General features: G+C 47.2%; 1 protein-coding gene across 3 annotated transcripts; it reads left to right on the top strand.

Annotated features, from left to right (window-relative positions):
* The first annotated feature begins 228 nt into the window (after positions 1–228).
* Positions 229–3,212, top strand: LOC120703343. 3 transcript variants are annotated; one of them, XR_005686908.1, is made up of 3 exons: positions 253–1,936; positions 2,028–2,200; positions 2,845–3,212. XR_005686908.1 is itself a non-coding variant. In XM_039987385.1 (3 exons), the coding sequence occupies exons 1-3, from the start codon at positions 326–328 to the stop codon at positions 2,941–2,943; spliced, it is 1,878 nt and encodes a 625-aa protein (XP_039843319.1). In that variant the 5' UTR covers positions 256–325; the 3' UTR covers positions 2,944–3,212. The 3 variants fall into 3 exon arrangements, 2 of the variants coding, with proteins under 2 accessions (XP_039843318.1, XP_039843319.1); XM_039987385.1 differs by having other exon boundaries at positions 256–1,936; positions 2,033–2,200; XM_039987384.1 differs by having other exon boundaries at positions 229–2,200.
* Positions 3,213–14,300: the final 11,088 nt, after the last annotated feature.

Below are 14,300 nucleotides of genomic sequence, written 5' to 3'. Positions count from 1 at the left end.
CCTCAGGCTGTCTCAAAGGGAAATCAACGGAAGGCGAGCCCCTGACACGCCACGTGTCACCGTCTACCCACGTGGGCCCACATGTCGGTGGCTGGGCGCCGGTTAACTCGTCCCCCTCCCCGGTTTGTCTCCCCCCGCGATTAATCGCCGCCATGGCTGGCCCACCCGCACTAATCACCCCTCAAATCCACCACCCATCCCATCGGATCCCCGACAGCGCGAGGGGCGCAGGGCAGGCGACGCTGCCCCCCCCCCCCCCCCAGCCACCGCCCGCCGCCCGCCGTCGCCGCCGCAGCAGCAGCGGCAGCGGCATTTCCTCGAGCACATGGCGCTCGTGCCTCGCGGCGGCGCGGGCGCGGGAAAGGACAAGGACGAGGCCGCCCTCGGCCTGCCGTGGTCCGAGATGTTCCGCTCCGCCTCGCTGCGCCGGCCCAAGCAGGAGCCCGACGCCGCGCCGGCCAAGAAGCCGCCGCCCCCAGCGCTGAAGCCGGCCCTGAAGCTGAAGGAGGGGAAGCCCAAGGCGGCTGCGGCTGCGGCGGCGGGGGGCGACATCGGGGGGCTGTCGCTGGAGCCCGACGCGCGCCTGGCGCTCTACATCGCCATGGCGCACGCGGGGCTCGCCACGGCGCTGCTCGTGCTCTACGGCCTCTACATGCTGCTCGCCGACTTCCTCCGCCCGCTGCAGTGGGCGCTGCTCTGCTCCGTCCCGCTCCGGGAGACGCAGCGCGCGCTCGTCGCCTTCTGGGAGCCCCCGCTCCGGGGCGGGCTCAGCGCCGCCGTGCTCGCGCTCCCGCTCGCCGCGCTCCGCTCCTCCGGCGCCACGCTCGCCGACGCGCGCGCCGCGCTCCTGCGCCGCCCGCTCCCGCACTCCCCCGCGTTCCCGCGCCTCCTCCGCTGGCTCGTCTCCTCCTTCTTCTTCCTCGTCCTCTTCGAGCGCCTCGGCCCCGCCGCCGCGCTGCTGCTCCTTGCGCTCGCGCTCGCCTTCTTCGCCGCGACCCCCAAGCTCACTCGCGCCGCCTCCTCGCGCATCTCCGGTCGCCGCCCCTCCTCGCGCGGCCTCCTCTTAACTGGAGGCATCCTGCGCCACCTCAAGACGCTCGTCGCTGTTGGCCTCATGCTCGGCATGATCGCCGGGTTCATAACCGGGAGCATCTTCTTCTCCTACAAGATTGGGCTCGAGGGCAAGGACGCCGTCATGTCCCTCAAGTCCCATGTCGAGAAGGGCAACTACTCTGAGAAGATTGGGCTCAAGAAGTGGCTGGACGACAATGATATCCCCGGCTTGATCGATCAGTACTCCGCCAAGATTTATGACACAGTCTGGGAGCAGGTGGACCAATTGGCAGTGCAGTACAACCTTACTGATTTCACCAGCGGATTCCGACATTTCTTGATCAGCCAATCAGTTGACCCAAAGAGCAAGGCGCTCATCAGTTCCAGACCACACCCATACTCAATGAAGCTGCAATCAATTGCCGCACGTGTGAAGAAAAGGGAGTGGGTGGAGATTTACAGGGAGCTGGACTCGTTCTTTAGGGAGCTGTTGATCACAAGGGAGGATTTGGTGATAAAGGCCAAAGAGCTGGCTTTGCAGGGAACAGAGATCGCAAAGAGGCTGTTGTCGAGTAGCACATCGGTGCTCGGTGGTAGTGCTAATTTGATGTTATCCATCGCTCTCCACATTGTCTCAGGTGCGGCTGAGGTGGTCAATTTTTTATCGCAGCTGATGGTCTTCTTGTGGGTGTTGTATTACCTCATTACAGTAGAGGGGGGTGGAGCTACAGAGCAGATCATTGATCTTTTACCAGTGTCAAAACAAGTAAAGGATCGCTGTGTTGAGGTCATCGACCATGCCATTAGTAGTGTCTTGTTGGCCACTGCCAAGATTGCCATATTCCAAGGAGGCCTGACATGGCTCTTGTTCAAGTTCTTCAAGGTGCACTTTGTGTACACATCCACTGTGCTTGGATTCATCAGCGCACTTGTGCCAATACTTCCATTTTGGCTGTCTTCAATATTTGCTGCAGGGCAGCTGCTCATGGAAGGGAGATATGTTCTTGCACTAGTGGTAACGGTTATACATCTCACACTGATGGATTATGGAACAACTACCATTCTGGAGGATATACCTGGATACAATGGATATCTCACCGGCCTCAGCATAATTGGTGGCATGACTCTGTTTCCAAATGCTCTGGAGGTACTAATTTTGTTGCGTACTACTCATTTTGCAATAAAAGTGCTTTTTATGATAAGTTAAATTTTGTACTATTTGTCTTGCATATTATCTTTTTTTTCAAGATGCAATTAGAAGAACCTTCTTTTTTTTCTGTGAGATACAATCCCTTCTGCAACTCTTTTTTTCTTTTTGAGATACAATAGAAAACTTCTTTTGTGGTCTACATAGTAGTGTATTTTCTCCATCCCTTTTTGTGATTTAGATAGTTGTGCTCTAGGAAAAAAAATCATTTTCCACATATTTTTCTGCTTATTGCACTTCTACATACTTACCTGCACTAAAGTACTGAACTACAAGTATATACTTCTAGGCTACAAAAAAATGGCAACAATGTTGTCATGTTGAACAATTTTCCATAGATTATGTGTCATACAGCTGTGTAATTGTGTAAATAATTTGTGTTTGTGAAAGTCAGAAGATGAAACAACTATTTATAAATAGGAAGTAGAGAATTATTTTCTGTGCTTGGTTGTTCACTAAATTGCTTCAAACACCATCCTGATTCTTGGGAGCTGGAGTATAGCAATAATCCTCACATAGTGATATGGAGCTTTTCCTTGACCTCAAATTGGGCTGATGATTTTGTTTTGGTTGCTGTTCTGCAGGGAGCGATATTAGGTCCCCTTATAATGACAGTTGTGATAGCATTGAAGAACTTGTACACAGAGTTTGTGCTTGCTGATGCAGAGGAGACCAGCAGCTAGCATCAGATCCAAGGCTAAATTGCTCGTATTTTGAGAGAAATACATGTGTAGGATTTTTTACCTAATATATTTACATGATGGTTTTTCTCTTGTATCATACCAGAGTATATGCACAGCTATTGCAGCAGTTGTGATCATCTCCTCTCTGTGGCTGTATTTAATATCTATGGGATCGCTCCATAGATTTGGTTTTGATGTCCACAGAGTGCTGAATGACATATTCAAGTCTCTGTCCAGTTGAATTTGAAGTTGTGCAGTATTTTATTTTATATTTTGCCATATTGGTTCGTATATAGCTTACATGCATCCCACTCTTGAAACTTTCAGTACAAGTGATACTATGTTAGGTGGTTTTCTGCTGTGCTTCCTTAAAGGATCTGATAGCATACGGTTTGGAAGAGATAGCAGGCCAAGAGAGCCAGGTATCCTTCACATGAACTACAAAAGGCAACTGTCAAGGCTTCAGAGTTCAGACAGCTAAACCAGGTCAGGCTTGACACTCTGTGCATGTCTGCACCTACCTGTGGCTTTTTCCATTCAGTTCTTTGCGTGGCACCCTAATTCCGCGAGTCCTGACAGTAATTCTGAATGTTGACTTGTTCCTATGGGTTGATTTATCATATGCTCTGCACTAATGTTAACTTGCGAGCCAGAAAGCTTGGTGCCTTTACTTATGATATGAACCTGTTCTTGACCTTGAGTGATCTAGAATTCTGGAGTTAACTTCGTTTCCGGTTACACACAACTTTTTGGGTGGATAAAAGTTGCCATTCCTTTAGAAGGAAAAAAACTGGGAATGTACTGTAATTAAGTTCTTTTCGAACTTGTCTTCATTAGGATTTTTAGTAGTACCTGGTCAGTTTTCTAGACTATATCGTCATCTGAAAAGCCCATATCAAGGCACCTTGTAAGACTTGCACATCTGAAGTCTTTGCTCTAGAATCCAGATGGGAGAGGCTTATACTGGATTGTCCAAATTACTCTCCTCAAGTTTGGCTCAAGTCCAGATAACCCTCTTAACAATTTCTTGGTTCAATTTGATCCCTAAACTATATCATTTGGTTCATTTTACCTTCTAATACAATTAATCTTTTTTATTTCTCCACATACAAGTGGAATCTTAATTTAAGGTTTTGCATGATTGTAGTTGGCATCACAGCGTATGTCAAAAATATATATATGAATTTAGTATTTTTCCTATAATTTTGTATCATACAGGTTAATTTATTATTAAATGTTGTACCCTATCAAAATAATGATGAAAAATTTTTGACACATTTTTCTAAAATATGTTATGATGCTCACTATCATCCTCAAAAATTTCAACTTGAGACTTCACTTGTGCATGGTAAATAAAAAAGATAAATCTTATTAAGGGTAAATTGGACCAAATGATGTTTAGGGGGTAAATTGAAAAAAAAAATTAGAGGGTTATATGGACTCTGACAATACTTGAGGGGAGTAATATGGAATTTTTCCTTAAAGAAAATATTTGCCCTTTTGACTAGTCTCCATTTTCTTGCTGATGTTCTGGGTGGTCGACTCTGGAGTATCTTTCAATTATTTCCGTGTTTGTTGAACTGTTCATCGATAAGACAATAATCCATTGACGTTGACACCTGTTTCTGCCGTCAAACCTTGCCAGCTTAAAAGTATTATTACTTGTTGATAAAGCTGCCTCTTATTAACCCAGTCAGATGGTGGGCTCATGGCTGCATAAAAAAGGCCATGTAATTTTCTTCTTGGAAGACTGCAAAAAGTTTCAGTTCGTGTGTAGTACTCCCTCCTTCCCAGTTTATAAGGCATACACGTATATAAAGATTCAAACTTTCTCATCTTTGACCAATAATTTGACTATTAAATTTTTATTTTTATAATGCAAATTTCATATGAATGGATTCATAATCAAATATAGTTTACAATGATTATAAGCTTATAATCAAAAGTGATATAATATATGATAAATAAATGGTCAAAGTGTTGTTTAGAAGACCGTGTCATGTTCTACCATGCCTTATAAACGGGGAAGGAGGGAGTAGCAATCAAGTGATGCTAGTCCTGATTGTCCTGCCGGTTTGACGGTAGCTTTGACCTGCACAATCATGGTCTGCCTCTAGCATGGATTATGTTCTTGGTGCTGGGTTGCGCTTTTCTGTCACAGCATTGCAGCTTTCTCATGTTGGCAGCAGTGCCTGAGTTTAGTTGTTTTGTGGCACAAATTCTCTCTTTTTTCAGAAAAATAATAGTACGATTTTAGGAGAATAGAATTTTATACACAGGTTCTATATAGAGAATAGAATTCTATTTACAGAAAGTAAAAGAAAATAACAATACAGACGTCATGTATTCTATCAATAAAATATAAGCTATGGGCCTATCAAATATATTTTTTGGAACACAGCACATACGCAAATACTAGATGAAGTCAACATAGACGGCTCATTATTGATGGGCAATCACCTAAAACTGAAATAAAAAGCACAGTTATTTTTAAAAGTTAGAAAAATACGAGTACACTTACAAGCCAGGGGCTCACTGAGTGGGCAGGCTCTGCCGATCAAACATTTTAGTGTTTAACACGTTCATAATATATTTCTTATTCCTTTTTGACACGTAGCTTATCTTCATACAAATAAAATTTGTTTGGTAGCACTATCTGATTACCACACAAAATCAGTCGACCTACAACATCTTCCTTCTTCAACTCAGACACAAAAATGTTAATATCTGGTTTATAATGTTAACCTTTGTACCTAAATCCTATCTCAACCTAAAAAATTATTTGAATTTTGTTAAACTTCAAGTTAGCTTAGTTTTTTAAGAATAATTCCAACTTGAGTTGCAAATTCTCTACTTTGATGTGAACGTAAATCAAAATTTTTGTATTTGGAACAGTTTAATTCACCTTCTCGTCATCGTAGCCTTTCGACGGAGGTTTCATGTCATGAACACTTTACAAGACCATCCATGATAAAGTATTTAATTATCTCTTACTTCAAAGAGATACAGTGGGCTCAGTCTTTCCATCCTTACCCCCTTGCTACGGTACAAAAGGGCGAAAAGGAGGCGGAACTGCTTTCCGGCAGCGATTTCGCCGATCCCTTCCGTCTCCGGTAGCTAGTTCGGCGCTGGAGATGGTAGTGGATCGGGGAATCATCGTACGACTGTGAATAGACTAGGTAGTTTAGTATCTAGGTCTTCGTCTTCCTCACCATCGGCGTCGAGGGTGGAGGAACGACCTCCGGGGGTGGCTCCGCTGCCACGCCGCCGGCAAATAAGGTCGCAGGCTGGCCCTGAGGCCTCGGCGACAAGCTTGCTTCTCCATGGAGTCTTTGCAAGTTGACGCGGCATCTGGGCATGGACTCCGTTGGAGGTTAGCGCTTTGGCTTTTGGTTCTTTCTGTCCTCCTTGCGAAAGGGAGGTGGCAGGACTTCCCTACGACGGGATCTCCTTCCGGACTGCTGCGAGCCGCGGCAGTTGCGGATTTTTCTTCCGGCCGGTGAAGCGTCCCCACATAAGTAGAGATTAAATGTGATACAACTATCAATCCCAGGAGGCAGATAACACATTTATTCAATAGATGGTACAGTCACCGTACAAACCTCCGAGGAGGCGGACACTCGATACAAACGATAATAAGTAGTAAAAAAGCTACGGTGATACACCAAAGCACAACCCAGACGGTCTCCAGCTCGGGCTCAGAGTAATGCGCTATCAGAAGCATCTTACAAAGGGCCAACACCACAGGCAAAGTTGGGCGCGGACGCAACCTGTACTCAACGTCTTCGACAATAAAGTCCGGATCTTCTTCTGAAGAAAAAACCACAAATATATATCGGGTGAGTACAAAAGTACTCAACAAGTCCAACCCCATCCACGGAGGGGGTAACACAGATATGCACAGGATAAATCAAGGATAAGGCTAGGGTTAATTTGCAGTAAAGCTAGATTTTACACATGCAGGGGTTTATTTTTTAAAAGAGTTTTCTTAAAGCCGTTCCTACTTAACCGAATAATAAGTGGGGTTGATCCTACACAAAGGATCCAAGTTTTAATGCTACCGGACTCCCCATCCGCAGTAGCTCACGGCACAACTGCCGGACACCTTTCCAAAACAACTCACACCATGAAAATATCTCTCCCAAAAGTCTAGTTGTGTGACCAAACCGTAACCCACTCAATACCGTGAGCACGGATATTCGAATAGGTTTTACACTCTGCAGAGGTGTGCAACTTTACCCACAAGTGGGGTACCACATCACGATCACCTTAGTATCGGTGCAGATCCCAATAAAACCATTACCCACCTTAGTTAGACCTGACTAGCCAACACGGGCTCCACCAAGGGGCCATTGACCTATTACTGAGGTTTAGCCGGGGCATAAGTCACCACGACCTTATCCCTTCTCCTGGCTCACCCGTCTCTCTCAGCTCTCCTGATGGCTATCAGACTAACTAGTGGGGTTTATGCCAAGCCGTTGCCACATACAACGGTCGAGTGGTTTGCACGATAATTGAGTTAGATAAGATGACACATCAACTCGGTCCTTAATTGTGACAGGATGGATATCTCCCAACCTCCTTGCTCTACCACAACGGTACGAGCCTCCAACGCATGACAATTCACCCAGGGAATGTCATTCATCCATCCCATTTTAACATCCTTTTCTTTTATAACCCAACTTCCCTTTTCTCAATACTCACGCATTTTTCTCTTTTATAAAACATGTTGTAACCATTTAAAACGAGTACCGGGTCCTAAGCGGCGCTCTAGCAGCGATTAACATCCAAATAAATCATATTTAGACATTAATCTAGGTGGTCAAGGAATGGTTATAACAAATCAAGGGGTGGCTATCCAACCATGTTTTCAGTAGTCAAAATATATGCAATTTTATAAAGCAGGCCAATAGGTTGTGGTTATAAAACTGGGTCAAATATGCAATCAAAGGATGAGATTGAACTTGCCAAGTTCACAAAGTCTTCCGGGAAGTCCTGATCGAGGTACTGTCCTTTGTGTTCGGGGTCGCGGTACTGGTCCTCACACACCTGCTCGCGGTACTACTCATCGACGGGTTCTTCCTCGGTCACTCCGTGATCTACGGCGCACACAACAAACACACAATAAATAAAAAGAAATAAATGTTTTATCGTTGAGCTCGAATCAGGAGAAATTAGGTTATGGAGGTTGGAATAATATTTTTGGGGGATTTTCTAATGGCATGGCCAAAACAATATTAGAAATGGCGTGGTAAAGTTTCGAGACGATTGGAGGATTTTTGGCGCATGAAATGATAGGTCGAAGAGGGGTTTAGGGTTTTTAAACCGGGGTCTGGGGGCCTATTTGTAATAATTTTAATATGGCAAGGGCTTGATTGTAATTTCTAGAAATATTTGGATTACTCTAAAAAAGGGCAGGGGTATATTTGGAATTTTGTTTATATAGTGGAGGGACTAGTTCTTAAATAAATAAAAGAGGAGGGGTTTTCTCTAAAAAAGGACGTATAGGGGGGTTCTTAATCAAAACAGGGAAAGGGCAGCGGGGTATGGGCAAAAGTGCCCTTTTTCTTCCATTCTCCCGTAACCGGAACAGGGGAGGGGAAGGGGGCAGCGTCGGCGCCGGCCTTGCCAGCGAGCCAAGGCGCGGTCACGGCCGTGGGAAGGGGGAAAAGGGAGAGGGAGCCGTGGTGGATCGATTCCCCCACTTGATTTGAGCGGAAATGGTCTGTGGAGGCTTGGCCACGGCGGCGGGCGGCGGCGGGCGGCGGCGGCCGTGGTGGCGCCACTGCGGGGTTCGGTGGCGGTCAAGGAGGAGGGGAAAAGCGGGAGGGAACCAAGAGGATCCTATCCCGTACCTCTGCTCGGGCTGGGGTGCAGCAAGGAGGGCTGCCCACGGGGCCGGCGTCGGCAGGCAAAGGAGCTTGTGGCGGCAGCACTGGGGTGCAGGAGTGGAGGGCTAGCGGCGGTGGTCGGTGTTGTGGTGGTGGTAGGCGGCGTCGGGGCCTATTTATAAGCATTGGAAAGCGGTGGAGAGGAGGGGCGCCGGTGGTGGCCGGTGAGCTCATCGGGGCGGCTTTAATGGCGCCCGGCGTCGCGGAGCGGCGGCGTGGGCGGCAAGGCGGCACAGGGACGACAGGACGAGTCGAGCAGGGGTGCAGCGAGCATCTCGGGCGTGTGGATCGCGTGGGTGTACAGGGCGCACGTGCAAGCACAGGAGCTGCCGGCGGTGAAGGCGGGTCGACGAGCGGCGGCCACGCGAGCTCTATTCATGGCGTTCGCGGTGAGCGCGAGCGTCGAGGCGGGCAAGGGGCACGGCGCGCGCAGAGGAGGGGACAGGGTGAGCAGGAGGCAGCCGCGCAAGTGGGGATGGGGGGCCGGCGTCGAGCTCTGCTCGGCGTCGTGCTGCGCTTGCGGGAAAAGAGGGAGGAAAAGAGAAGGAAGAAAAGGAAAAAGAAAGAAAGAAAGAAAGAGGGAGAGAGAGAGAGAGCGTCGGCGAAACTCGCGGCAGTGACCGTGGGGCCGGACGAGCACGCGCGCCGGTCGGGCGGCACGCAGCGCAACATGCGGGATGAGGAAAAGAAAGAGAAGCGACGGCGATCGAATTCGGTGTCGGGCGGCAAAACGTCGGGAAGGATTTTGGGAGATTAGGATCTCGGATGGAAAAAGATTCTGAAACGATTCGAGCTCAGTGACAAAAAAGTTTTTGAAAATTATTTTTAGCGGGTGATTTGTTTTGGTGAATTTTTTGGATGTTACAAACCTACCCTACTTAAAATGAATCTCGTCCTCGAGATTCGGCTGGTCCCTAAAAAGATGGGGAAACTCCTTCTTCAGAGCATCTTCGTGTTCCCACGTGGCTTCTTCTACTCCGTGTTTGCTTCATTGCACTCTACAAATTCGTACTTCTGAATTCCTTGTTCTTATTGTGACAGTGTCCAGAATTTTGACCGGTACTTCCTGGTATCGTAGGTCTGGCAGCAAATCTATCACATCCACTAGCACGTGTTCTGTCTCGGGTACCCTCAAACACCTTCTCAATTGTGAGACATGGAACACTGGGTGTATGTCTGACATTCCTTCTGGTAGATGAAGTCGGTAAGCCACTTTTCTGACTTTCTTTAGTACCTGGTACGGTCCAATGTACCGAGGAGCTAACTTTCCATGTACTTGAAATCTTTGGGTCCCTCGAATGGGTGAAATCTTGAGATAGACGAAGTCTCCTGGATTGAAACTTATTTCTCGCCTCTTCTTGTCCGCGTAGCTCTTCTGTCTGGACTAGGCTGCTTTTAACTTTTCGCGGATTTCTGCTACTCTTTCTTCTGCTTCCTTTATGAGGGCTGGTCCAACTAATGAACGCTCTCCCACTTCTGACCACATCAGAGGGGTTCTGCACTTTCTCCCATAGAGAGCTTCAAATGGCGATATGCCTAGACTCGCCTGGTAACTGTTGTTGTATGAGAACTCTGCATATGGTAAACTTTGTTCTCAATCTTTACCATAGGTAAGGACACATGCCCTTAACATATCCTCCATGATTTGGTTTACCCTTTCGGTCTGTCCATCAGTCGGCGGGTGATATGCCGAACTGAAATCCAATTTGGTCCCCATAGCTTTATGCAGACTTTTCTAAAACTTGGAGATGAATTGGGTTCCGTGATCTGAAATGATTCTACTAGGCACACCATGCAACTTCACTATATTATCCGCATAGAGCTGGGCTAGCTTTTCTTCTCCGTAGTTGGTCCATACGGGTAGGAAGTGAGCGACCTTGGTGAGCTGGTCCACTATTACCCAAATGGAGTCATAACCTTTCTAGGTCTTGGGCAATCCTACCACAAAATCCATTCCTATCTCGTCCCATTTCCAAACTGGGATAGGTAGGGGTTATAGTAATCCTGCTGGCTTCTGATGCTCGGCCTTGATCCTTTGACATGTGTCATAATGAGCAACGAACTGGGCAATGTCTGCCTTCATTCCATTCCACCAATACTTTTGTTTTAAATCCAAATACATTTTGGTGGACCCTGGGTGAATGGAATACGCCAAGTTATGAGCCTCGTCCATGATTTCTTGCTGAAAGTCCCCTTCTTTGGGCACACAAATTCTATCTTTATACCACAAGGTTCCCTTGTCGTCCACTCGGAAATCCAGTGCTTTGTTTTCTCCGGTATGTTTGCGGATTCTCATTAAATCCTTGTCTCAACCTTAGGCTTTTCTGATTCTGTCCTCTAGGGTAGGTTGAACACTCAGCTTGTGGCTGGAGCCTCGAGGGACAATGTGCACATTCAATCGTGCCATTTCTTCTTGCAGATGGGCGTCCTTGGGTCCATAAGATTTCCGACTTAAGGCAAAAGCTACCACGTTAGCTTTTCCGGGGTGGTAATGAATTTCCAAATTATAATCCTTAACCAATTCCAACCATCTTCTTTGCCTTAAGTTCAAATCCGGCTGGGTGAAGATGTACTTCAAACTTTTATGATCGGTGTAAATCTCACACTTAAGGGCATGCACTACGACTGCAAACTCCAGATCATGTGTTGGGTAATTCTGCTCATGAGGCCTGAGCTGTCGGGAGGCATAAGCTACTACCTTCCCGTCTTACATCAGTACACAACCCAATCCTTGTCGGGATGTGTCACAATAAATGACAAAATCCTGATGGATATCTGGTAGGGTTAGTACTGGAGCGGTTGTCAATCTTCTCTTTAATTCCTGAAAACTCCTTTCGCGGGACTCTGTCCAAACAAACTTCTTTTCCTTCCTAAGTAGCTCTGTCATGGGCCAGGTTATCTTGGAGAATATTTCAATAAACCTCCGATAATACCCAGCTAATCCGAGAAAGCTTCTGATTTCACTAACATTAGTTGGTTGCTGCCAATTGGAAACTGCTTCGACTTTCTCAGGGTCGACTGCTACTCCTTCTGCGGTCAGAATATGACCAAGGAAAGCCACTTTCTCTAGCCAAAATTCACATTTGCTGAATTCAGCATAGAGTTTGTGCGTTCTCAACTTTTCCAAAACTACCCGCCGATGTTGCTCGTGTTCCGGGACACTCTTGGAGTAAATAAGTATGTCGTCAATAAAGACTACGACAAACTTATCTAACTCATCCATAAACACCTTGTTCATATAAGCAGGTGCATTAGTGAGTCCAAAAGACATTACAGTAAACTCAAACTGCCCATAACGGGTGACAAAAGCTGTCTTTGGGATGTCACTTTCCTTAATTTTGAGCTGATGATATCCTGATCTCATATCAATCTTGGAAAAGTTCTGGCCTTCTTTTAGCTGATCAAAAAGATCATCAATCCTAGGGAGAGGATACTTATTTTTTATGGTGACCTCATTCAGTGCGCGATAGTCCACACACATCCTCATACTCCCATCTTTTTTTCTTGACAAACAAGATTGGGGCTCCCCATGGGGATGAGCTAGGTCTGATAAAACCACTTTGTTGTAACTCTTCTAGTTATTTCTTTAGCTTTGCTAGTTCTGGGGCTGTCATTCTATAGGGTCTCTTAGCTATAGGAGAGGTCCCAGGGACAAGGTCAATGGAGAATTCTATGTCCTGGTCTGATGGCATTCCAGGAAGTTCGTCGGGGAAGACATCAGGGTATTCATTCACGACTGGAACTCCTTCTAAGGATTTCACTTCCATACAGAAAACCATTGGGTCTGGTCCACTTCCCCGAGTATGGCAGGTTACTTGTATCCCATCTGAGTTGGTTAGGTGTACTATCTTGTCAGCGCAACCTGTGAGACCATTGTGTAGGCTTAACCAGTCCATTCCAAGGATCACATCTATTCCTTTAGACTTAAGTACTACTAGATCCACTAGAAATTCTATCCCACTTAAATTGATCCTTACCCGGGAACAACCCTGTTGACACTTGATGTCACCTCCAGGCGTCCAGGTTAATAGGGGTGTTTTTAGTAGTACTGTAGGTATTTTATGTATATCCACAAAGCTTGACGATATGAATGAGTGTGATGCTCCAGAAACAAATAATACTGTTACCAGAGTTGAGTTGACTAGGAACTCACCAAGTACTACTCATTGTGCACCCTGAGCCTCCTGCGCGTTGATGTGGTTGACGCGGGCTCGTCCATAAGGCTGCTGGCTGTTGTTGTTGCCCTTGTTGTTGCTGCCGATGGAGACATGGTTGGCTCCGGATACAGGTGGCCTAGGCCCATTCACCGAGTTGGAGAAGACCGATGCAGCAGGCTTGTTTTTGGCATACGGGCAGTTGGCAATGTAATGCCCTGTCTCACGGCAGTTGAAACAGGCCCTAGCATTATTGTTGTTGGTAGTGACTTGGCTGGCATTGCTCTGCGGGGCCTTCATGGTGGTCTGACTTCGGAACTGTGTGTTAGGAACTTGGGAGCCTGTCACCTGAGACTGGGTCCTATACTGCATTGGGGCCTGAGATATTGGTCCAGTATAGCTGAAGCTTCTTGGTTTCTGAAAGCGGTCCTGCTGCGGGCCTTGCTTTCCAGGAACTTGGGCTTGTTATCCTTCCTTTCTTCAGCTTTGGCCCTTTCTATGAGAATGACCTTGTTCATCAGAGTATTGAAGTCCGGGTATATCTGAGGGGTAAGCAAGGTCCGGAGTTCTGGGTTCAATCCCTTCTTGAACATGTCCTGCTTCTTTTCATCATTGTCCACCTCCTCTGGTGCATAGCGGGCACACTCGATGAACTGGTGGGTGTACTCCTCTACTGACTTGTTTTCTTGCTGCAGTTCGCGGAACTCATCCGCCTTGCGCTTCATGGTGGCCGTGGGGATATGATAGCGGCAGAACTCCTTCACAAATTCCTTCCAAGTGATGGTGGTGGCATCTTCGGCAGTGGCACAATAGTTTTCCCACCAAGCTAAGGCAGTTCCAGTGAGTTGGTGAGCTGCCAGAAGAACTTTGTCTTGATCTTGGCATTCGAACGGCTCGAGCTTCCGCTGGATCACACGCAGCCAGTCATCTGCATCCAAGGGGTTGCTGGATCCGGCAAAGGTGGGCGGCTTGGTTCTCAGGAAAGCTGTCAGCTTGTCATTCATGGTCTGCTCTCTTGGCCGTTTATTGACGAGGGCATTGGCCAGGGTTTCCAGTATGAGGGTCTGGTTGTGTATTATCTGTGCCAGGTCCCCGAGGGGTGGTGGTGGTGGCAGTGGCACTTCCCCTTGGCTTCCTTTTCCTTGCTGGTCTACTTCCTGCTCCTTCTGATTTGGGCCTTGTCCATGCTCATCTTGCGGTCCTCCTGCTCCAGGGGCTGCAGGGGTCCGACTGTGAGAGGCTCTTGAACCGCGTTGGGAAGACATCTGTTGATTGAGTAGAGTCTTTGTGAGATTGGGATTAAATAATGTTT

Source organism: Panicum virgatum, chromosome 4K (genome assembly GCF_016808335.1).
Source record: "Panicum virgatum strain AP13 chromosome 4K, P.virgatum_v5, whole genome shotgun sequence".
NCBI classification, from domain to species: Eukaryota; Viridiplantae; Streptophyta; class Magnoliopsida; order Poales; family Poaceae; genus Panicum; species Panicum virgatum.
This window is presented reverse-complemented; position numbering and strand designations above follow the sequence as displayed.